This window comes from Carettochelys insculpta, chromosome 21, assembly GCF_033958435.1.
Source record: "Carettochelys insculpta isolate YL-2023 chromosome 21, ASM3395843v1, whole genome shotgun sequence".
Taxonomy (NCBI): Eukaryota; Metazoa; Chordata; order Testudines; family Carettochelyidae; genus Carettochelys; species Carettochelys insculpta.
The window spans coordinates 20,742,966-20,768,591 of NC_134157.1; the positions used below are offsets into that span (position 1 = coordinate 20,742,966).

Genomic DNA, 25,626 nt, shown 5'->3' on the forward strand with positions numbered 1-25,626 from the left:
TTAGGAAAACCTACCTCACCAGGAGAGTGGTGAAGCACTGGAATGTGTTGCTTAGGAAGGTGGTGGATTCTCCATCCCTAGAGGTTTTTAAGTCCGGCTGGACAAAGTCCTGGCTGGGATGCCTTAATGGGGGTTGGTTCTGTTTGAAGGAGGGGGCTGGACTAGATGACCTCCTGAGGTCCCTTCCAGCCCTATGATTCTATGATTCTGAGACTATGGGCTCAAATCCTTCACATCCAATTACCCTATTGTGTGCTTTTGCATCTAGGGCCACAGGAAAGGTCTGGGGCTGCTGACCCTGCATCTCAGGCCAGAAACCTATCAGCATCTGTTGCTGCTGCTCCAGCGACTGCACAAGGAGGCGACACCACCCCGGGGCTTCTGCGCCTAACCTCACCGGCTTCCTCCTGTGGCTTCTGCATCCGTCCTGAGCGCTCCCCAGCCCGAGCCCAGCCAGCTGCAGGGACGAGCCCTGCCCCACCCTAGGACCCACCCCCGCGGCTGCTCAGTGGAGGACAGATGCCATGTGCACGGCTCTGCCCACCCCAAGCCCCGCCCTGTCTCCGCGCCGCCTTCCTTTGCCAGCTGGGCGCTGCCGCACCTCGCCAAGTGGTCTCCTGCCTTTAAGCAACAGCTGCAGGTAGGTCCAGACGCCCGCCCCGCTGCGCGGCTCAGCCAAGCGGGAGGCCGGAGCCTGGGGCTGCGCCTGCTCCGGGCACGTCTCCATCGGCCGCTCCCCGCCGCAGCTTGGAGCCAGCTGGGCGCGGGAGCAGCTCTGGTCTGGCGGGGCGGGGATCGGTCGCTCCCACCTCCCCAGCGGCGGGCGGACAAAGGGGGTCTTCTCTCCGGCGAAGAAGGGCGCGATCCCGCCGCCGCTGGGGACAGTGGGATGCTCCCCCAGTGAGTCAGGATGGGGCCCGTTGTTGGCTCCGTCGACAGCTCCCGAAGACGGGCAGGAGCTGGGAGGCAGCCGAGCCCCGGAGAGGTGGGAGCCCCGGGAACCGCCCTGGGGTGTGCGCCGGAGGGGCCCATTGTGATGCGCTGCAGGGAGCTTCGGGAGTGAGCGCTCAGCTCCTACTGCTCTGTTGTGCCTGCAACCCACGTAAAACTCTGGCGAAGCCCACTGGCATCGTAGTGACCGGGCGGGACCAAATCCTGGAAAGGAGCTGAGCTCCCTCCACTCTCCCTGACTGCCCTGGGAGGCGAAGGTGGGCAGCAGCCTGCAGGACCCAGCCTTAGATTATTTTCTGAGTCCTCCTGACTGCTTATTCATAAACCAAGAAGGGAGGGGTATGGTGATTTTTAAATACAATGCCCTCTCCTCCCTGAGGCGCTGGCCGTATTTCCGTTCAAATTCTATGATAAAGCTCCTATGCAAACAAGTCAAACCCCTGCGAAGTTACAAATGCCATTCAGTGCAGGCCAACTTTGCTTTGTCTGGCTTCATGGTGTTGTAGCTACACTTAAGCCGCTGGGCTCATTGGCACTGAAAGGCTGTTTGCAGATAATTTTTAGGAGCCAGTTAACAAACCCTTCCTAAGTAAAGTGACACATTCATTGTAGTCAGTTGTACAAATATTGTTTTTAATTTTATCAGCAGAAGGGACCAGACTGCTTTCGGGATGGCTATGCAGGGTGTTCTTTTTTTGGTAATTATGTAGTGGCTTTAGGATAATAGCTACTGCTGTGAATTTTATATTCTTGTAAATTTCAACAGACAAGATGGAAGGTCACTATGAGTCATTCCTTGCATATGCACACCCACCCACCAGTGGGCATTACTGAAATGGTTTTGGATGGCAAACCATAGAGGGAATGGAAATCAGAGCCTGCAGCAGAGTTTTTTGTTTTTGTTTTATTTTACTTTTTGGTGTGCCTTGAAAACAAACAAGCAAACTGAATATTCTCCAGTTGAGCAAATACAGTACTACAAAGCAGCTGATAGAATAGCTTTGGTAACATTTCAAACACTGATTGATAGTAATGGCTGATCAGTGGGATGATTTCAGATGCACAATAAGGTACTTATACAGAGTTGAATGCAGTGTAACTACCTAGCCAGACAAAATGGGAGAGCTCAAAGAAATCAACTGTGGGAAGGCAAGCAGATTCAAAATTTTTGTAACATGTACAGTACATGGAGTATATGAGCTCTGTCCTGAGTCTCTTGCCACATAAGAGTTAAAATATTTGCTTAAGAAAAAACATCCCATGACATGAACAGAAAACCTATGTTCAAAATCAGCTGTTTTTCATGTGGTATATGAGATTAATGACACGGCACCAGTTGCATGATTCATTACATAGTCTAGCAACACATCATATTTTGTGACAACTTTACATGATAGTTTGTGTTTCGAGGAATTTAACTTTATTTTTTAAACTTCTCATAAAATCCTGACAGCGTTGTTACCATTTTTCCAAAAACATCTAGAAAGATGGAAGATGTATATTTTTGTTTTGCCCAGAGGCAAAAATATCCTCTGTAATCTGATAGAAAAATCCAAAATCCTGGAAAAACTTCTGCCGCATAACATCCCTCTGCTGTTCTTGCAAATCTTAATGCGAAGAACCCTTTGAAGATTGTATTAGTGGATTTGCAGAGGAGATGAGCGGGCAATGGGTCATCTTCCTTTGCTTTACAACTGAGTTAGGATAGATGCCAAACTCTGCTAATAATAGCACCAGTCTGTTCTCATTAATGCCGGGAATACTGAGGGCTTTGTGTTTGCTTTTTGCCTGGAGTGAATATGTTTTGAAAACACGATTTGAACAGACATTTCAAAGATGTATACACTTAAACGTATTTAAAATGTTTCCTAGGAAGAGTGTTTAAAAAGTTATGGGGATGACTTGTTTCAAGGAGGCCTCATTAGTAAGTAGATCCTCTTTGAATAAACTGCTTTGAATGTTAACTTGCTTTTGGATGTAAAAATCCGACTTTGCTAACAAGGATCCTACCATCATTCTTCTTCCTGAGTCTGTTATTTCTCTAACTGATAATTGCAGTTCTTTCCATATCTCCATAGCCAGCTTTATGCATGATGCAAGTTTATTGGCAAAAAATCCTTCCCTTTGCTGGTGCTGGCATGGCTCAGCACAGAGTATTCCTACTTGAGGATAAAAAAGGGGTACTTTTATAGCATCTTTCCTCCTCTAGGTCTCTCAAACTATTTTACAACATAATGAATTAAATGCTGTCTACAGTGACCGTCTAGGCAAGTGAAGGCACTTTTTTATCACCGGGAATAGTTCTTCATAGCTTTAGACTTTGCAGCCACATTTATTAAGATCATCTGTGGGAAAGTTACACCCAATCCCTTCAATAAAGCTCCCGGAGCAAGATTATAATTTAGCATGGCCTCCCGTTGATGGTTTCTAGCATTTCAGCAGGCTTCTTGTTGAGCACAGCAATATATGTAGTAGATATAGTCAAGTTCTAGAACGGATTCCACACTGTGGCCTGCTGATGTGATGGTGAGACTGCTGGCCACTGAGTCACAGTGATCCTGCGTTGAGCATGAGACACTCAAAAGAATTAGTTTGTTTCCTCTGCCATCCACAGGCTTGATCCTACCATCATTGAAATCTGGGGGAATTGCAATGGATTTCAGTGGTACTCAGCCTGAAGACAGTCAGAAGCACCTGTAGTCCCAGGAGATATGAGATGTAGTTAAACCTCATTGAACAACATGATTAATCAGTGAGTTTGAAAGTCAGAATAAGGCAATGGACCTGGGTTGTCCTCAGGAGGGAATGAGCTCACAACCTTAGGGACTAAAGCCATGTGCCTCTACAACATGAGTTAACAAGCCATCTGACTCTCAGCTAAGGCTGTAGAGCAGAGACCTGACTCTCCCTTGTCAGTGGTCTCAGTGCATCTGGGGTTCCACAAACATTTTCATATACATAGGAAAGTTACAGGGGAGATTTTCAGAGACACAGCTGGCATTGAGTTGATTGGGAGCTGGGTGCCCATCTCCCCCTTGCGTCTTTGGAAAATTAACCCATAATAAACTTTAACTTGTCAAACAAACATGGCACAATGAGTGGCCATTTCCCACATGGTGATGAAATTCACCACTTTGGAAGGAGGGGGGACAAACTAAACTAGAAATCAAGACTTGCCTGTTTCTAAATGATTAAAGAGCAGCAAGGCAGAAATTAGGGAGAGTTATGTTTGTTTCAACTAGAACCTAAACTTAACCCATTATCATGTTTTAACTCAGGATGTTCATTACCAAAACACAAACCTCTACTAGCTGGGCTGAAGGAGAGGCAACATTAGCAGGTTGCAGTAGTGGACAGTCATCCTCTGTGGACTCAAGATTGAGCCACACTACAGTGAAAGATCAACTTGCTCAGGGTTGATCTTCTGGGGTTTCATTTAATGCATGCACGAAATGACACTTCTAGGGGTTGATGTGGACCCCTGTACTTCTCAAGAGGTGTGAGAAATAAGGAAGGTTAAAGGGAGGAATGCTCACGTTGACCTTCCGCCACGTGGACAGATGTGGAAGCTGCCTGCAGATAAATCGATTTTAGATGTAGCTAAAATTGACTTCTATGTCTAGTGTAGATATAGCCTAATTCCTGTAAGGGAGAGACAGTGTCTATATAACAAGTGTGCTACGAACTAGTTTCATGGTCCAGAGGAGTTCCTGCCAGCTCCCCCTAGAATACAGGCAGGCTAACATTTTCCACTACAAAACCCTGATTTCATAAATATTTTATATAGATTTAGATGCAAATAACTCAGGCAACTCACAAATTGTTAGTGTCTGCCTACATCACAAAGTTGGATGTGAGGCTGCAAAAAAAGAGGAAAGCTAACAGTATAATAAGAGCTTTTTGATAATGCAGAAAGAAGTCATTTAAAATATTTTAAAGAACCATCTTAACTGAGTGCTGCCTTATATGGGTTTAAGTAAAATAACTTCTGTGGTACAGGAAAGACATGCGATCTTTTTGGTGGGAACCTTGCCATTCCTAAAATAACTGCCCTGTATAGTGGTGGTTACATTTGGCTTTTTCATTCTCTTTACAAATCTGATCTTTCTGGTTTATAATCTGAGTTTGAACTTCAGCACAGCTAATCAGTAGCTGTCAGCTGGAGGAACATTCTGGCTAGGGATGGGCCACTCATTACACCAGTGTATTCACCCTGTTATTGAAGAAATTAGGCTTTTGAAATGGGATAGGAATTACCAAATTGCATTTAAGGGACTGGAACTTTGAGTCCTTCATTCAAGTCAAATGCAGATCACCATTAGGCTTAATTATTAAGTTACTTCTGTAAGAGACTAAATAACACTGGGCAGCAAAAAGTAGATATTTTACGTTAGTTTTTGTTCATCTGTGTAGCATTTAGTAATACAGGAATTGTCACCATCGAGTCCAGTATTCTCTGTCTGACACAGGCAGTGTCAGATGCTCCAGAGGAAGAGTTAAGGAAAATGGACTGTGGATATTCTCATTTTCTACATACATTTCTAATCCTATTTTGAATCTTTCTGAACTCCTGATTCAGTGATATGTAGTGGCAATGAGTCCCACAATTATCAGCTGGAGTCCTGTCTCCAGTTTTGGGCACCACACTTCAAGAAAGATCTGAATAAATTAAAGAGATTCATAGAAGAGCAACAAATGATACAAAGTTTGGTAAACACAACCTGCTGGGAAAGCCTGAAAGAACTGGGCATTTTTAGTCAGCCCAGAGAAGAGAAGAATGGTGGAAGGTGGAACATTTTTAAATACACAAAACAAATAATATAAAGAGGACAGTGATCCGTTGTGTTGTCAGTGTCCACCAGAGGTAGAACAAGAAGTAAATCATCTCAGTTTGCAGCAAGACAGATTTTGGTTTGATAGTAGAAAAAAGCTTTCTGACTATAAGTGTAGCTAAGCATTGGAACAGGTTACCCAAGGAGGGTGCAGGATCCCCATCCCTGCCTGGTTTTAAGATGAGGTTAGACGAACATCTGTCACAGATGGTCATGGTTTTCTTAACCCTGCCTCCACATGGGGGGCTGGGCTAGATGAGGTCTCTTTTACATTTCTGTGATTAAGTTCTGTGTAAAATATCTGTATCATTTGCAAATTTGCCATTTTTCAATTTAATTGGCTGTCCCCCTTTTCTTGTCTTATGAGAAAGGGTAAGTAGAAGTACCTGATTTATCTTTGCTGTGCAATTAAGTATTCTGTATATTTCTATCATATCTTGTAGCAAATGGCACAAAGTTAAATTAGAAGGCTTTGTGGAGCAATAGGGAGAACTCAAAATATCACATTGATTCATAGCTGGTCAGAACCACACCATGAAACGATAATGATAGCTTGCTGTGGTATTGTGTGTAATTCTGCCAAGACACAGATGTTCTCTCTATTTGGAACTGCATTGAGATACATCCAGTTACATGTGTGTGGAGGATATTCAGAATAGGAGTCAGTGACCCTGACAGAATGCTGAGCAGTGATGGGGGCGGGAGAAGAACTCGCTGTAATGAACTCTCAAAAAAACTGGTGTCCTCCTATCTGGAAAGATAGTTCCCATCCCATGTCCCTTTTTGTAGAACCACTGTAGGATCCCAGCTGAGCTCAGGCATGGCAGTTTCTGTTCTGTACACAGCCATTACTGGAGAGAGATTTGCTCATCCATATTAGGAGCTAGTCAATGAGTCAGTAGGAAATCATCTGTCACTGGGAAATCATCCGACAGTTTAAACATATGGGCTCAGTAAACGTTTCCACACCAAAAAATGATAGCTACAATTCAAAATAAAATATATACAATGGAGGAGGAAATGAATCATGTAAAAGAAGCAAGATCCTCTAGATTTGACAGGGTCCTGCATGCATTGCTAGCTGAAATCAAATCTGTTAGGGCTTTGTTCTTTTTCCTGCTTTCTGAGTGGAGTAACACTTTGGTTCCTCAACACCAAAAGTCAGAATCCTGTTTAAAAAAGAACCAAAAATCCCCTCCCGAGCTATCTATGTAGTCACCACAAAGAAAACTTTACACACCTGCATATGAAGAGTAACTAGGGAATATATTGGTTAGTTATCCATGGGATATTGCCTTCTAGTGACTCGCTGGCAGAAATTATGGTCAGGTAGCTAGTTAAGGATGACTTCTTTAGCTGAGGTTGTGGGTGGACTCTCTTTTTGAAACTAAATAAAGAGTTGCAGTCCTGGCTCCTATCAGGGGAGAGAATTGATTGAAAATACTGGTGAGATCCTTGTATTTGCAGAGCTGCATGAGTGGGAAGAACTGCACTGAAGAACCAGTATAACCGCATTCTCTTGAGAGAAAGGGCATAATTAACCTCTTCCCCTCCAAAGGCCTGAACATTGTTCACTTTCAATTTTGTTTCCAGAACAAGGAGCCACGTGTCATAAGGGTTAATAAAAACTAAGCTGCAGCATTTGGCTTTCAACAAAAGTTGTTCTCGAGGCCATGCTGAGCTCAGTGGTGTCCCTTGTGTGAGATGCTGTACAAACACAAGTATCAGAGAGGTAGCCGTGTTAGTCTGTATCTTCAAAACCAACAAGAAGTCCTGTGGCACCTTGGCTACGTCTACACTAGCCAAAAACTTCAAAATTGCCATGCAAATAGCCATTTCGAAGTTTACTAATGAAGCGCTAAAATACATATTCAGCGCCTCATTAGAATGCGGGTGGCCGCAGCACTTCGAAATTGACGCGGCTCGCCACCACGCAGCTCATCCAGACGGGGCTCCTTTTCGAAAGGACCCCGGCTACTTCGAAGTCCCCTTATTCCTGTCTGCTCATAGGAATAAGGGGACTTCGAAGTAGCCGGGGTCCTTTTTGAAATGGAGCCCCATCTGGATGAGCCGCGTCAATTTTGAAGTGCCGCGGCTGCCCGCGTGCTAATGAGGTGCTGAATGTGTATTTCAGCGCTTCCTTAGTAAACTTCGAAATGGCCATTTGCATGACCATTTCGAAGTTTTTGGCTAGTGTAGACACGGCTCTTATAGACTAACAGATATTTTGGAGCGTAAGCTTTCATGGGCAAAGTCCCGCTTCATCAGACACATGAGTAAGGGAGGGGGATGGTTCATGAGTAAGGGAGGGGGATGGTTCAGGGGAGGATTTAAAGAGGGAGTCTCAGTAAAGGAAAGGGTCAGAGCTGACAAGGCCTATTCAATCAGGGTGGAAATGGCCAATGCTCCTCTGATTCCCCACCCCCCCACTCATGCATCTGACAAAGCAGCTCTTTGCCCATGCAAGATTATGCTCCAAAATATCTGTTAGTTTATAAGATGCCACAGGACTTTTTGTTGGTTTTGTACAAACACAGGAATAGACAATCCCCACTCCAGACTGCTTCCCAACTACCCAGAGAGGAAAAGAGAGGCACATAGGACTGTATTAACTCACCTGAGGTCGGTGGCAAACAAGGTTGTCTAAGGCACAGTCCAGTTCTCTGTTCTATAGGTTACCCCTCTCTTTCATTATCCAGCTCTTCCAAAAGAATGCCATATGGAGACAAACCCTAAAAGCAAGTGGGTAAATCTTGGCCCACTTTTTAAACATTGCTTTTAAAACAGGAAGGCAAGAAAAGGGACAATGAACCGAAAGGATGGTTTGTGCACATTTGGGATAGGAGCTTGAGAAATGTTGACTGGTCTGGTTTGCTTATATTTAGAACAGTGGCTTTCAATTTAATTACCACTGTGAGCTGTATATGTAGCTGTCTAGATGTTATATGCTGCTTGTATGGGCCAGTAGATGTCACATGGCCTGAAACTGGGTGCTGATAGGCCACAAGTGGCCTGCTGTTTGAGAACCAGTGGTTTAATGAACCAAAAACTAAATGTGAGCACCATAGACTTCTGTATTGTCTGTTTTAATTCTTACCATAAGTTCCTTGCTGATATCAAGCTCTTCCCTGCCCCAGACTTATTTTGGGTTTTGAAAATATATAGTTTTGAACTTCATTGAGTTTAGTTTGTGTATTCATTATGCTGCCTTAGGTATAGTAAAGGTCTTCACAAGGCAGGAAGCTGAATGTCGGGTGGGGACAGTTGGGACATGGATGTCATGGGAACTGATTACGAGGCTGTGGCCCTTACCTGGAGCACCTGGCATGGGCAACAGGTATAAGAGGCAAACGGAGGCAATGCATCCCCTGGAACTTAGCACTTGACTTCTCCCCACTTTCTATCCCTGTTCTGACCGTTCCTGAAAGATCCCACGGCAGGCTTTTGCACCATGTATTCCATAATGCAGTCAGAAATGGTCTTATATTGCGAGAGGACAGAGTTACAGCTAAATAACAAATATATCCTCTACAAACTAGTAACTGCTTATACTCCACTTTCCCTTGATTGGCAGATAGCAGTGCTTTGTTGTCAAAGTTCACCAGCCTGGACAACTTGCAGCCACCAGTTTCATGTTTTATGCTTCATTTACTGTGGAGAATCCTCCTTTGGGCCTCTGCAGGTTGCATTTCCTCCTCACTCCTCCTATGGGCATTTCTGCTATATTTCCAGTTCCCTTATTTTCCCTAAGAGTTAGTACTTGATCCTTTATTTGGTTAACAGGTTAGCAAATTGAACAAGAAGCTTTGCATCGCTGGGGAGTGAACAGCTTTGCGAGTATTTCCATACCAGGAGAACAAGCGATCGCTTGAGTCCAGAAAATACTGCTCCTATTTGTGTGGTGTGAGTGGGAGATGATGGGATGAACATGTGCCGGTTTCCCTCCAGCTGATGCTGTGTAGAACCATGACACATGTCCACCTCCTACATAACATCTCAGCTTTTTTTTTTCAGCTGTTCTCACCTAATCTTAGCGCGGTTTGTAATATGGCAAGATTGTTGGCTTTTAACACGGAGAATTGTATCTCACTGGATATGTATGTCTTTCTCTAAGACATGAGCTATTGCATGTTGGCACTGTGCATATCTAGGTCAGTTACGTCTGATCTGTCTGCAGTGAAAAATCATCCTGTGCTTCTACACCAAAACCCAGTCTTGTTTACATACTTAGCATAGTGAGAAGCCTGTAAAAAAATAGCCTGGTTCTTGTAGAATAAATAACCACTCTTCTGCCCTTTGGAGCAAATACTTGGGATGGATTCCAGTAAGATGTGTTTACACCTGTAATCAGCAGCAAACAATCAGAAATGGATGTGTGTGTAAACATTCACTTTGGGAACAGAATAACTGTTCGGTATGTGTGTAGGCCATAATCTTTGAGTGAACACAGATGCAAAGCTTTTCCCCTTTATTAAACATGTTGATAAGTGTATTCTCCATGCGTGAAGAGTGGATAGAATTTGACATTCACCACTGAAGCAATCACTGATCATGTAAACTAGTGCCTGCTTGAAAAGTGGAATTCAGCAAGTGATGTGAAAGAAGGTCTTTGAGATGAAGTCATGCGATCTGGCCCCTCTTCTCGGTTCTGCCAGTTGTGACCTAGGGCAAGTCTGTTGGCCAGAAGTGGCCACTGATTTTCAGGACCTCAGCTTTGAAGATGCATTTTAAGAGGTGCTGAGGAGATCTGCCATCGAAGCACCTTTTAGTGATACTCCTCAGTAACATGAACTCTGTGCCAGAGCCTCTCTCTCTGTCCACTAAACATCTGGTCCTGTGAGATGGTATGGGAGACAAGGGTCTGATTCTCCATGGACTTGCCTGTTGTGTCACCATTTGTGCCATGCCAATGTAGGGTGAATACATCAATTCCGACTTGGAAACTTCATACTCACTCCCTTTGCATACATAGTAGTTCATGCACCTCCAGCACAGTGTCTCCTTGTTGCACTAGCTGGAAATTAGCTCTTTCAGCCCTGGAACATCCCCTGTTGGCAGGTGTCTATTACCAGTCTTCTGTTAGCGTCTCCACCACTCATCAGGAGACACATTCCTCCCAGACTGGGACGCCTTTCTCTCAGGGTACAGCCCCACAGCAGTGCCACCACACACTGGGGTCCTTCCCACCAAGGAATCCCAACCCTCTATACTCAGGTTGCATCAGCTGTGGGGGGTGTTCTTAGTTGCACATCTATGAATTTAGTGAGGTGGGGAGCCAAATCTACAGTCCCAGATTTTTTTTCAATCCTTGTCATCTTAGTGATAAAAGTGAATGGCCACAAGGTCTATTTTCTGTGGCTGACTTAAGACGTAGTTACTCATGCTGTACACAAATTTGGCAAAGAACTGTGTGTGTGCATTGGGGGGGAAGACAAATATTTCTGTTTCCAGGATGCAGTGTCATCAGATGTTAGTGCTGTACTGAATTGCTCTCTCTTTTTGTACTGTCTTGTCAGATGTCACAGGGTTTCTGTAAAGCTGCAGAGATGCTTTGCTGATCCCACAGTGTAAATTCCAAGAGTTTGCAGCAAACCCATCAAGGGTTATCACCCATTACAGGTGTAGAACGCATATGAAGAAAAATGGGAATTCTCAGTGCTTGCTACTCTTTGTATTGAGACTCTTGAAACTAGTTAGAGACTTGATTATGGAAAATAACCCCACAAAATGCTTGGCAAAGAGGTTCCTCTTATATGCCTTCCAGACCAGCTTGTCAGTTGCAGCTGGAAGTCCTGAGCTAAGCTGCTTGTGCTTTTTGTTCTTTGGTGCCATTTATCTAAATATCTATTTATAGCCATGCAAAGCTGCATTAGCTGGTAGACAATAAGTCTGTGAAGCCAGCCAGGGGTTATTCCCAATAATGGTGCCATGCAATGCTGGCCTCCTCTCTTAGAGGAACAATACTTTCGTAAAGTGTGCATGTGTGAGCCGATGCCCAGGTGCCAGCTAAAGGTCCAGTGGGGCAAAGGGGGGTGATGCCACACCAGCAGCTACGCTAAGCAGCCAGGGCAGGCTGGGTTCTTTGGTTTGTGTTTAGTTCGGGTACAGCAGCAAGAGGAAAATTACACTTAGAGAGGCTTTAACAGTTACCTTTTATTTATACAAAGATGGAAACAATTTAACTAAGACAAATGATTAAAGTACAAGTTAGTACTCGTGGTTTTTAAAGGGGAAACAACACAATTTAAGTTTAGAAAAGTTTTAGACAAACTAGCTAGCTTAAACTAATACAAGTAATGTGTACACAAGAAAGGCAAGTTGCAGGTGTGATTTTCACCCCTGCCTCTTAGACCTGGTGGAACCAGAGTCTTTCCCTCAATTCCTATAGGAAAGAAGTGTAATACAGGTGTAATTCTTACCCCTGCCTCCTAGATCCGGTGTGACTCAGAATCTTTCTCTCAATCCCTCGGGAAGAAGTAGATACGAACCAGGTGTCCCCAGTCTCGGGAGTTAATTCCAGACCTGGCCAGCAGGTGTAGGTGATTGAAACTCAAAGGGGGGTGGGCTGCCAAGCCCCTTTATACCCCTTTTGTCACATAGGCTTCTTCCTGGTCTCATGTGGCCAATTGGGAGGAATGTTTTGAACCCCAGGTTTCCCAGGGAAGATGCAAGGCTCAATTCGCACCTGTGAATTGTGGACGATTGGGCACCTTTGGAGGTGATGGGCAGGGGTTCCCCGTCCTTCCTGGGGAAGTGATCAAGGCGCGTCAATCACCGAGATCAGCCGGAAGGGCAGCCATTAGCTAGCCCATTCACTGTCTGGTTTTTGTGTATAGTAGAGAGGCTGGGCGAGACAGCACACCTGCGTTCCCAGGGCATCAAAGGCTACCTGTCTCCCCTGCTTATTTCTCTCTCTGTCTCTCCCAGTGGGGGGGAGAAGAAGAAAAGACCAAATGGGGAGTTCATGTCTGGCTACAGCATGTAAACCTATAAGCTGAATAGAAAGCCATGTGCAAAGTATGGACTTTTCAAGTGAGAAGGGATCAGGCTGCAGCAGAAGCAGCAGAGGATTTGCTATGAGTAGGGGTAACTGCAGGTTAAACCTCTCTTGTCTGGCACCTTCAGTACCTGGCTGGCGCTGAATGAGAGAATTTGCTGAACGATACAGGTCAATATTGTCTAGCAACATTACCAACACTTTCACTGCTTGGTGGATTCTTAGAAGATTTTTAGGGGTAAATTAGAGCTAAATGACAGCACAGAACACTGAGAGCCAGGACAGGTGGCTGTAGATAAACTTTATGGGACTATGGAAAACTTGGCCACACCTGTGATAGGTGGACCATCGAAGTTGCCAGACCAGAGAACTCCAACGTGCAGTAAAAAGTCAGGTATTGTAAAATCAGTGTCTTTTTTGTAAAAATCGAGGAGCCAAAACTCAGCCAGCTGCCAGCTCCCCACACCACCTCCCAAGCCAATCCCATGGCTGAGGCTGCCAAGGTGCTGGTACTCAGTACTGGCAAGTACCAGCACAAGAAAGCACTGCCTAAAATAACATAGGATCTGAGTGTCCGCGGAACGCAGGCTCCATTTTGTAGACCTAGAAAGCATATTGCTGTGTTATTAGTAATTATACTGGTGACATTGATGGCTTTTCTAGAGCTTTTCTAGTTCCTTTGAATAAAATAGATCAGGCAGATTGGAAAAGTATTTACTAAGCCAAAAGGAAACTATATATTTAAACCTTCTGGAATATCAGCAAAGCCATTCATGCAAAACTGTAATTAAGGATTTTTTCCCTGTATAGGACAGACAAGAACACTGCAGGTGATGCATTTTGAGTACCTGCTTTGAGGGGGGGAACCCTTTCCCCATTTAAGGAGACTTTATTCTATGAGCATTTGTCAGGCAGGACTTTTGGAAAAGTATGTTTGTTGGTGCAAGTCATCTTTTTGTTCTTCCACGCAGTGTTATTACTGTAATAATTTGCAGTACAATTTATACTGTTACTATTTTAATCAGGTGGCTAATTGTACTCTTCACAATGGAAAGTGCTATGTGATGAAAGAAAGATGTAATGCATGATAGTGAGAACTCTGTAAAATTTCCAGACAAGCTCAAATCATTGAGGTTTCAGCTTTCATTACAAACTCAGACCAGGTTCCTCAAAAGGTTTGTAGCAAACCTGCGGTCAGTGTATGGGCTTCTGTTAGTACCATGCCCATCTCGCAGCTTCCTGATTTCAGTGCAAAACCAGGAGGAAGTCAAGGGGCTCAGCTGAATTTTGAGGTGGTTTGAGGGTTTGTTCTAACACATCTATGGGGTTAGAACTTCCTGAAGTGAAAACCCTTATCTCAGTGTTTCAGTTGCAACCTTTTCACTATTGGGGACCCCCAATCACCACCCAAACCATTCCCAGACCCCCATCAAAGCCAGTTGTAGCCGCTACGTACGCATCATAAAATGAGAAAGGAAGCGTAAATAATTAATATTTAGACGTTCCACTTGTGGATGCTTCACTCTGCTCATCAGTCTCCTTTCTCTTCAGCGAGCCTGATTGCAGCCACTGATCTGTGTGGAAAGTACAGCTAACATTTGTTCGCTTCTAACTGTTGTGATCATTTCCTTACAACATAGATTTTCGGACAGAAATTCATTGGAAGATATTCAATTTAAAATAATATTTGATTGTAACTTTGCAATTTATTTAAAATTTATTTTCTATTGTAATTTTTATTTATTTATTTTTTCTTCACGGACCCCCTGAAATACCCACTTGGACCCCCAGGGGTCTGCAGACCCCAGGCTGGGAGCCACAGTGACAGCTGGATTCAGGATATGGGCAGAGAGAGAATGCATGGACTGTTTCCCATTTACCATTCAAAGTGGCTCTCCAAGAGACTTTCCAATGCACTGACTTCACCTGAAGGGGTGAAGAGGAGGGGGAGCCAGGACTCTACCTCCCCTGCACACCAGCTGCATGGGGGTGTGTCATGGCTCCTTCCCCACTCTAGCAAGATAAATGCAGAAGTGGGGGCCAGCAAAAGTACCTCCAAAACCTTATCTACCAGGTTTTGGTGTAAACTTCCCCCCAAAAATCCTAAAAACCTTATATTTTGGGGATAAAATTTGCTGCCACCACCCAAGTAATAATAAGGAAACCAGGGAGAGACTACTTGGGAAATCTTAGCCCCCAAAGTAAAAACCAGCACACAAACATTAACCGATACCAGGTTAATAAAAAGAAAAAGAGAGAACTTTTATTATTACAGAAATATTTGTGTTGCAAGCCTCATGACTAGATGGAAGAGTCACAAAGTAAAACACATGGGGAGTTTTTACCATGGGCTTAGAACTTAGTTACAAGGAGAGTAAAAGAACATTTTAAAAAAGTGCCCAGACATCAGATCCCACTTCCCGAACCATAAAACAATAAAGCCTAATGGATTTCGCTGAACTTTCCCCTGCTGACAGAAGATTGGGGAGCCTGTTCTTGCAGGGAGATATTCTGTGTCTCTCCCTCATGGCTGGAAAGAAGAAGAAGAAAAAAAAGAGAGAGAACAGAAGAGGGAGGAGCCAAAATTCAATTCTTACTTACATTCCTATAGGCCAGCCCCACCTGGCTAAGGAGGTTAACCATTTTACTCCCAGGCTGCTGGCTAACCCTCATGATCATGACAGGGTGTTTGTGTTGCACTCCAGAGAGCATGATGTGCACCAGGAGCTCCTGGAGACGGAACAGCCCCTCAGCCTTTCCTGGGTGTGCACATCTCTGCACGGCTCTCAATCCAGGATGTGCAAATTCAGCCCTGTGAGTCTGCTGGTGCTCTGATGGGGTGGAGCTGGGAAGAGGAAAGCTGGTGGACTGCAAAGGACAACCTGGGCCTGCTGGATGCAGTGTGCACTGGTTCCTAAGGGCTGTTACTGCCGTACAAGTGCTGGACATGTACCTACTGAAATAAGGCTTGCTGTTCACTAGGGATTTCAGGGGTTAACTCTAGCCTGCTGCCTGCCTTCCCACAGGCTTGACAGTAGAGACAGCTGGGAGAGGGGTCGGAGGGCCCCCTTCTGTTAGAACAAGCAGGAGTCTCCTGAAGCTTGGGGGAGAGGGAAGCAAAAGAGCCATGTAAATGCGGGAGCACAAAGGGGTGAAGAAGGCAGCAGCGCAGCTGCTCAGAGTAATTCACTTCTGTGCTGGCTGCACGTTCCCTGGGGCTCAGCTTTCTGCCTGCAGCAAGGGAGGCCTCTTATCATCTTAGTTTAGCCAGCTGTGGTTTTTTGTGTCTCCGTCTGCCATTGCCTCCATTGGAGCCAGAGAGCAGTGTGGCTTGCACTGCTTATTGCACAGCTTTGTTTAAGAAACAACCAAGCCCCCAGGCCCTCAGCTTCCTCCTTACTTTGAATGGAGTTCCTTGCACTGGAGAAGCGAAGGGCTTACGGGTGCAGAGAGCTGGTTTCTTTGGGGTGTTAAAGGAAAAGCTGGCTTCTTCATGGTGAGTTTAATTTCTCTTTTTAAAACACAAAGCACTCAGCCAGACAGGGCCTCCCCCTGCCTGCAGGGCAAGCTGTCTCTGAGGTTTGCAGAGAGAGGACACATCAGTCAGAGAAGCAGGCAGCATAAAGCAAAAAGAGCAGCATAATTTATCAGATCTTCTGCAGACAGGACCCAGTACCTGATGCAGACCCAGAGCCGTTCCATACATGGGATGGGGGAGGAGGGGGCGACCGCCCCAGGCCTTGCACTTTGGGGGCGCCACAACAGCCACCCCAACCATTCTATGGACTGGAGGGGGGATTACCAGGAGCAGGGTCAGATGGCAGCGGCAGCAGCAGTCCCCTCCCTGTGTCCCCCTTTTTCCCCCCCAACTCATCACGCAGAGTGAGTGACAGCAGGCTCTGCTCAGCCACAGCCTTCTGTCCTGCTGAGACACGCTTCTCTGCAGGAAGCAGGGAGGTCCCTGCTCCCACCTACCCATGGGGAAGTGGGGCTCAGCAGTCCAGGAAGGTGTGACGGAGCATCACATGGTGAGTGTGTGTGGAGGAGAAAGTCTGGGGGAGGCAACCTCCTGCAGTTGACGCCCAGCTCCTGGCCCAGGTAATCCCTGGCTAAGCTGGTCCTGGAGGGTGTCAGGGTGGGGTTGGAGTGAGGAAGTGATGGGGCATACACCAAGGGGGAGAAGAGGAGTTGCCCCAGGCTCTTCCCCCCTACGGCCGCCCTGTGCAAACCAACAACATCTGTTAAAAGGAAGTTTCAGATCTACTTCCAAGTTCTTCACTGCAGTATGTAGGTGCTAAAGTTTCTGGTATTGACGCTTACTTAATTTCAGGGACGTGAAAGTGAGTCTGGCGCTTTGCCCTTGCTAATGAGACCCTACAATAACAGCTTAGATGGGAAATAAATTAGGTGGCTGGTTAATTTAGTTACATTTCAGGTTTACATAAAGTCTGCTAGCGTCCATCCAGAGCTGTGTTTTCAAAGTCTAGAAACAGTTCAAATCTAAGTAAAGAAAACATGTCAAGTGAGTTCTTTGAAGTGGTTTGCACTTTTAAATGCTGGCGGCTGGCCTGCAAACCCCTCAGCTGGTGAATTTTTATGGCCCTGGGTACCTGGGTAGCCTTACCAACTTGCCACAGCAGAAACAGTGTTTTAATTTATTCTGTCTCTATGTGCTTGGAGTAATCAACTGTGAAGATTATCAGAGCGGTTGGTCTCCCCTTTCCAGATAACATCTACCGGCCATGTCTACCCTAGCCAAAAACTCCAAAATGGCATTTTGAAGTTTACTAATGAAGCACTGGCTGCGTCTACACGTGCACGCTACTTCGAAGTAGCGGCACCAACTTCGAAATAGCGCCCGTCGCGTCTACACGCGTCGGGCGCTATTTCGAAGTTAACTTCGACGTTAGGCGGCGAGACGTCGAAGTCGCTAACCTCATGAGGAGATAGGAATAGCGCCCTACTTCGACGTTCAACGTCGAAGTAGGGACCGTGTAGACGATCCGCGTCCCGCAACGTCGAAATTGCTGGGTCCTCCATGGCGGCCATCAGCTGGGGGGTTGAGAGATGCTCTCTCTCCAGCCCCTGCGGGGCTCTATGGTCACCGTGGGCAGCAGCCCTTAGCCCAGGGCTTCTGGCTGCTTCTGCGGCAGCTGGGGATCTATGCTGCAGGCACAGGGTCTGCAACCAGTTGTCAGCTCTGTGTATCTTGTGTTGTTTAGTGCAACTGTGTCTGGGAGGGGCCCTTTAAGGGAGCGGCTGGCTGTTGAGTCCGCCCTATGACCCTGTCTGCAGCTGTGCCTGGCATCCCTATTTCGATGTGTGCTACTTTGACGTGTAGACGTTCCCTCGCTGCACCTATTTCGATGTTGGGCTGAGCAACGTCGAAGTTGAACATCGACGTTGCCAGCCCTGGAGGACGTGTAGACGTTATTCATCGAAATAGACTATTTCGATGTCGCAACATCGAAATAAGCTATTTCGATGTTGGCTGCACGTGTAGACGTAGCCACTGAAATACATATTCAGCGCCTCATTAGCATGCGGGCGGCTGTGGCACTTCGAAATTGATGTGGCTTGCCACCGCGCGGCTCGTCCAGACGGGGCTCCTTTTCAAAAGGACCCCGCCTACTTCAAAGTCCCCTTATTCCTATGAGCAGATGGGAATAAGGGGACTTCAATGTAGGCGCGGTCCTTTAGAAAAGGAGCCCTGTCTGGATGAGCTGCGCAGCGGCGAGCCGCGTCAATTTCGAAGTGCCGCGGCTGCCCGCATGATAACGAGGCGCTGAATGTGTATTTCAGTGCTTCATTAGTAGACTTCGAAATGGCCATTTGCATGGGCATTTCGAAGTTTTTGGCTAGTGTAGACATAGCCACAAGGATTCATTGCTTGGGTGAATTACATCAACAGGTAGGGCACTGTTGCAGCTGGCAGAGGAGTCATTAGGCCTTGCTCATATGCACTAAATTAATACAGTCTGTTTGTAGTGGAACTGAAATTTCATTTCAATGCGCTAATGGAAAAATCAGCCCTTACTATTTTTTTAAAAGCGACCAGAGTCCTAGCTTTGTGATGTGATGGGGACGCACGTTTCACTAGTCCAAGTTAACTAGACAACCTAAAACAGTGTTTCCCAAACTTAAAACATTCGCGTAGCCCTTTCAGGACTTTGGCCTTATTGGCGTACCTCTCTCCCAGTGCCGTCCCAGTGCGTATCTCTGGCTTTTTACTACCTTATTTTCTGCCGTGTACCCCTGGAAATTCCAGTGGTAAGCGAGCCACACTTTGGGAAACACTGCCCTAAAAGAATCCTGCTGTCTTCAAACACAGTGTTTTCCTCAGAAAGGCCTGTAATAGAATAGTAAGCGCTGAGTGAAATAATAACATGAACTGTTGGGCAACGCACACACCTATTTGTGAGTCACTGTTCCATATAGTGGCCCCTAGACTTCCTGCACAGAGAAAGAACGAGTCTCTTCTACAGCCTTAGCTAAGAGCCAGCTGGTTTTTAGCTCCCATTGTAGTGTAGAGGCTCCTGTGGGAAACTCCAGAGGTGCCAGGTTTGCGTCTGCTTGTGGCCAGTTATGCTGCACAAAGCATTTTAATTCCAAAGGAGTCTTGGCTCTTCCTTCTCCAGTTCATTGTTTTGAGAAACTCAACTGACTCTTTTCCCACCTATTTGGAAAACTAATTTTGACGCCCTTAACACCCACCACTTCCAATTTTGTTTACTCATATTCCCTTTGTCTAAAAATGATGTGCGCTCTCTCATTTTCCTATTTTTACCAATAATGCTATTTTTAAGTGGAGTAGTAATTTTCCTCCTCTACCTCACCACTCATTATCAGTAAATAAAAGGCAACGAAAAGCCTTAAATCTTCATAGAATGGCTGAGCTGGAGATATTTCCTGCTTCCGATTTTACAACTTTTAGAGCTGCAGCAGTTCTGAAGTTAGTCCTGCGTGCAAATATTTATTTCTTTGTAACCCTGAACTTTTGGCCATTTGAATGGCTGGTCCCCTTATTCCACTGCATTTATTTGAACTGGACACTTGCGTAAGTGAATTTTAATTTGGAAATGGTTGGAATATTTTTATTATTTTGAACATGCTGTGGTCTGCAGTGCTCTGGCAGTCCCCTCAGTTAGCTTATGTTTTGGTAGAATCTGTGCATTCCTTCAGCTTTGGGGAGCCAGCTGGAATGTTTGTGGTCGAGTGTAAATCAGATGCTTGAGTCGAATGGAAAACTTATCTTCTTTCATGAGCTGGCTGCAGCCTTTTCTCACTGAGCACCAGATGAGTCTCCAGTGACTGTTACCACCTTTTAAAAGGAGGTTTTGGATCGCAGTAGCAGGAGCTGTAGGTGGTGTTTTCAAGGGGGTGGAAAAAGGGTGTTTGGAAACAGAGGTGCCAGAATTAGGTCAGACTTGGGTCATCAGAAAGTCAGTTCACTTTGCAGAGGGACACAGCAGGAAAAATTAGCAGATGTGATTCCAGGGTACACATGCACAGAGATCATCTCATGGGCCTGGGCTGGGATAGCTCCTGTCAGTCCATTTTGTTTTTATTTGCACAACTGGAGCACCTGGGAGCTCTACTGAGACCGTCTCTGGAATGTCACATTCCGCTCCAGACAGGTTACTGGAAACATACAGACAAGGGAGACAGACTTAAGAGAAAACATGATACCGGTTTACAAGTACCTAAAAGAGTGTTACAAGGAGGAGGGAGAAAAATTGTTCTCCTTGGCCTCTGAAGCTAGAACAAGGAGGAATGGCATTAAACTGCAGCAAGAGAGGTCTAGGTTGGACATTACAAAAAACTTCCGAACTGTCAGGGTGGTTAAACACTAGAATAAGTTGCGTAGGGAGGCTGTGGAAGCTCCATCACTGGAGATATTTAACAGCAGGTTAGATAGACATCTACCAGGGATGGTCTAGATGGTGCTTGGCCCTGCCATGAGGGCAGGGGACTGGACCTAATGACCTCTCAAGGTCCCTTCCACTTCTAGTGTTCTATGATTCTAAGAGCAACAAAAATGACTGAGGTGCAGAAAAAAATGGAGTCAGTAAATGTAGCTTGGCTGCATGACAGGTGAGTTTGAAATATGCCAGTCTGCAAACATAGGAAGGGCTTAAAAATCCAGAGAGAGAAGTGACTTAGGGAGGCAAATAGCAGGTATCCCTAGGAACAGTGGGGTGGGCTTAAGAAAAGGAACTTTCCCCTTGGATACTAGGAAAAAAATTTTTACGTGGTGAAAATGTCTCTAGAGAGGTGTGCGGGATCTGCACCTGCTAAGAGTTTTGAAAGGAAATTGGACAACGTGCCAGAGAACATACGGCACCAGGGACAGTGAGTCCATCTTCCTCAGCCAAGGAACTAACCAAGGTTTGTTGTTTCAGCCTTTAGGATAAGTCACATTTTGTTATTAAGACGGGATAATAACGTTGTAACTTCTCAGCCAGTCGCTGGTGCACAGACACCTACATCATAGTCCCACTGCGGCAGACCCCGGTTCCTAGCTGTTGGAGGGGGATTAGGAGAACGAAAGCCCCTTTCCTGGAGGGTGTCTAATCAGAAGAAAATAGGTGTATATCTGGCAAGGGGGCACTGGGGCTAGTGCAGAAGGGAGTCTAACCTGTATCACTCTGGGGCTCAGCAGAAGCCCTCAGTCGCCTGTTGTGTTCCCCCTAATTTTTTCCATCTGGGGCAAAATAAATTTTGCACCAAGGCATGTGCAGATGCGCACTGCAGTAGAAAAACACTCTGACATCTGCAGGTGCTCTGCTAATCAGCTGAATGGCACCTGGGTTCCGCCCAACCACTCAGCTTACAGGGAACCCTGATATCATATCCTGTAGAAGAGTGGACTCACCACCAGTGGGCCCCCCTCCTGGCTGGGTGTGGCACAGCAACTCTTTAATGCCCCAGGCTGAGATCTGCCTCTTCTTGCAACTCAGCCAGGTCACCTTTAAGTGCCACTCCTTCTGGGGCAACAGGAAGTCCATCCCAGACATCTCATGTCCTCACGTTCAGGCCTCAGACCCATTGTATGTACATGGGGCTTGTTAGGCTTTAAGGCAGCTGTATCCCTTTGAGTCAGGGGGCTTCACACCATCATCCCAGTGACCACCCGAGGAACCCAGGCCCAGCCTGCACAGTGGGTTCCAGGCCACAGAACCTGGAAGCAGGCACACTCTGCTCCATCAGACACTTTGCCTCAGCCTCCCTGCACCCGTCCTACTATGGGCCTTTCTTCAGGCCTTTCTCCCAGTGCCTTGCTGGGCTCTTTGTACTGAGCAGTGCCTCCTGGGGCTTCACTTCCAGGCTCTGCTCTCTGCTCTTGGACCAGGATCAGCAACAGGAGCTTGCTTCAGGTACCTGCAGGAGCATTTTCCACAACTCTTACCAGTCTCTAACTCCCCAGAAATACCTGCACAATTTTTCCCTCTCTCCCTGTGGCCCCTTTTGTGGCAGACCTCCTGTCTTTACAGCTCCACCCCATGTCATCTCATCTCACTTTCCTTAGGACTGGTGCATCCTCCAGGTTCAGCCAGGTGGGTTAGTTGGGCTGTTGGACCCATGTTAATACTTTCATTGACTGTGCAGGGTGAACATCTCACCACAGTTCAGTGAAAATGGCTTTTGGAAAAGCAGCCCCCAAACTAGACCACAGATGTCGCCTGTGATCAAATGATTAGGAATTAAAGGTGCATTGGAGATGTTACCTTTTCTTTGCTGTACATCTGGGGTGCTGTGCATTGTAACTAATGAGCACACATTTATAAGCCATTTCTAAATAGACCTGTCATTTTTACGGGGATGTTAATCACGCATCTCGTGTCCATAATAAGTGGTTGTCTTCTGCCATTTGTTCACAACACAGGGGCTTCTTTCCTTAAAGGCTTTTGTCTTCAGCTCCAAGCAGCCACGCCTTGTTCTGATAATTCCCCAGCCCTGAAACTGTGTATTTTATGCTCTGTATTTCTGGAGCTTTGCTCTCCTCGAACACCTTTTCTGCGGGTAAGATGTTGGCTTTACTTTGCATCAGTTGTGAGTGGGAGTTGGACGCTGTACTTGTATCACCACCCACTTCTTTGTCATGCTGGCTACCAGCGACATCTTCCCAGTAAGCCAAGTATTTATTGATTCCTGCCATGAGTCATTAACAGCACTAAACCTTGGTTTTCTACCAGCGCCTAACTTTTGAACCCTTCAGCACCAAACCTTGGTTTTGTGCCACTCCGGTTACAGGCAAGCTGACATTTGCTAACAGTAGCAGTTGGCTGGCTCAGCCACAGGATTAGAACTTGTATGCCTTACCTGATGGCCTAAAACTCCATAATTTATTATTGGGTCACTATACTGGTCACATTGTTTTTGTTTCATTCTCCTTTCTTTATCTCTTTCCTTTGTCTTTGTCCCTTGTGTTTGTCTAATTAACATTGTAAGCTCTGCAGGATTGGGACTGGGAAGGTAACATTTTCAAACTCACATCGGTGACTTAGGAGCCTTAGTTTATGGGATATAGGAGTCTATGGCGCTTTTGAAAATAGGACTTAGGCTCCTGAATTACTTAGGCATTTTACCCCGGCGTCCCTTTTCCTCTGTCTTAGTGGAATTGCTTACCAAGTTCTGGCCCTGTATAAATGTTTATGAATATATACTTGATGCTGTCTTTCCATCTGCAAGGACTTGTCTCTCTTTCCAACATTGTTACTAATTTGTTTTTCACTGTAGTCCTCTGGACTTGGGTGGACTGCAGATGGAACAGCTGTAAGAACCATTCACAGATGATTTCCCAGCACTGTTCAACTTGCCTGGGCCAACCCTTATGATTCCTGCAAATATTTGCTGCTTTTGAGACCATTGATGCTCTGTGTGAGCTCCCTCCCCAGAGAGAGGAAAAAAATTCTGTCCAAGCATAGCCGGATGAAGACATTGTTTTTACTCTCTGTTAAAATTTGTGGCCTTCCGAAGACATTTTGTTTTGATACTTACTGTTAAAGATCTGTTGACTGAACAGGAGTGTGCCAAGATCTGAAATATTCAATAATCAAGCGTCCAACACAGAACAGCAGCTCTGAAAATGTGGGACAAAACCCACAGTGTTCTAGCAAAACGGAATGAGATCGAAAATGATTCTCAGAAGGAGGGTAGAAAGCTTTCCTCTTTTGGGGGCAGGAATCCTGGCGGTAGATAGAAGTTTGGCGATTGATTTCAGTGGGGTGGGAGGAGCATCAGACCTTTGTTTAAATATTTTCCAAGAGAGTTGGGTCATGAATCTGAGGATTCCACTCAGTTATGCTCTCAGTACATTAAAAGCAGAAGTGGAGGGTGCAATACAAACACACAGAGATTCATGTCCTATGTACCAGCAGTCCCTGTCTGATCTCCTAGGGTAGACATCCCATCACAGACTGTACAGCATGTGACAGCAAACCTCTGCAGGGGTCGTCAGCAGCATTTGAACCCAGAACTTTTAGCATGAGAGTGAAGACCTGTCGTGCTTGGAACTTGAGGAGCAAATCCATTACCTGCTACAGGTTGAACCTCTCTAGTCCAGTACTCTTATTCAGCAACATCCATAATCTGGCATGGTTTTAGTTAGTTGGACAACCGCTTATCATGGGTGTAGCCAAGTTTCCTGTGGTCCCAAATAGTTTGTTTCCAGCCACCAGCCCTGGATCTCAGTGTTCTGTGCTGTTTTTAAGCCGTAATTTACCCCTAAATGTCTTCTGAGACAGTGGAAGTGTTGTTAATGTGCCAGACAATATTGACCTCCTTTGGTCTGGCAAATTCTCTTGTCTGGTAGTTGTCTGGTGCACAGGGTGTTGGATGAGAGAGGTTCAACCAGTAGTGATACTGGGCTCTTATATTCTAGTGGATTAGTTCCTTCTGGGGCATACGACACATACAAAGTTCTAATGTGGCTCAGCAGTACAATCAGGAGAAGTCTTATTATAGGTCACTTCATTATTTTGTGTGCTGCTTGTGGGAAACAGGCTCCTTGCTGGGTCTGTTCATCTCATGACAGGAGACAACAGGCCTGGTTCTCCAGGCTTTAGACATCAGCTCTGTGCTCTTATAGCGGAACCCAGTAAGCCCAAAGATTGCTAGATGCGTGTTACATTGCTAAGTCCCTAGAGCATAGGGTGTGGAATTCCTGAGCTAGCTCTAACTGGTGCTCGTCTGGGTTCTTTTGCCAGCAGACAACAAAACTTCTGTTGACAGATTGCATCTACGCATAAAAACGGATTGATCTTTTGATCTGCTCTGTTGACAAAAGGGACACCCCCGCACCCCAGAACATGTACATAGCTTCAACAAAATGCATGTAGATACCCCCCGGAGTTTCGTCAAGAAAATCCCAGTCTAGTGTAGACGTGGCCTATATATATTGGGAAGTATGTGCATATCACCCTCACTCTCCGATCATTCAATCAGTCACCCTTTAGCACAGGGGTGAGCAAACTTTTTATGTTGGGCTCCACTTTTCTTCCCTGCAATTAGGAGGGCCCCCCAACCTGTCTGATGTAGTTCAAACCAATGGAAAGTTTGGTTATGTTCATATGAAAAGAAGAACAACTTCCCGTATGTGAAAGAAAAAGTCTGTAGAACAAAAAAACTTTATTCATTGACATATAAATGTGAATACACAGCCATGAAAGTCACCTAGTTCAACATTTGTAATGAGCTGGATGGGCCTAAGACCCAGCAGCTGATCATACTGCATCCATCTTATGAAATGCAATCCCCCTGAGGGGGCCGACCCCCCCCCCCACTTTGGGCACCCTGCTCTAGCACTCTCTGCCATTCCCTAAACTTGGAATGAGAATCTTCACC

General features: G+C 45.7%; 1 protein-coding gene across 2 annotated transcripts in view; it reads left to right on the forward strand.

Annotated features, from left to right (window-relative positions):
* The first annotated feature begins 560 nt into the window (after positions 1-560).
* GSN (gelsolin) overlaps positions 561-25,626 on the forward strand; it is a 50,652-nt gene continuing 25,586 nt past the window's right edge. Inside the window, exon 1 of one of the 2 annotated variants that reach the window (XM_075015437.1) lies at positions 561-640. Coding sequence is in view for 1 of the 2 variants with exons in the window: in XM_075015436.1 (XP_074871537.1) it covers positions 2,843-2,875 (33 nt within the window). In the remaining variant the exon portion in view is untranslated. Of the gene's footprint in view, positions 641-2,826; positions 2,876-25,626 lie in introns of those variants that run through there. The other variant, XM_075015436.1, reaches the window with a different exon arrangement.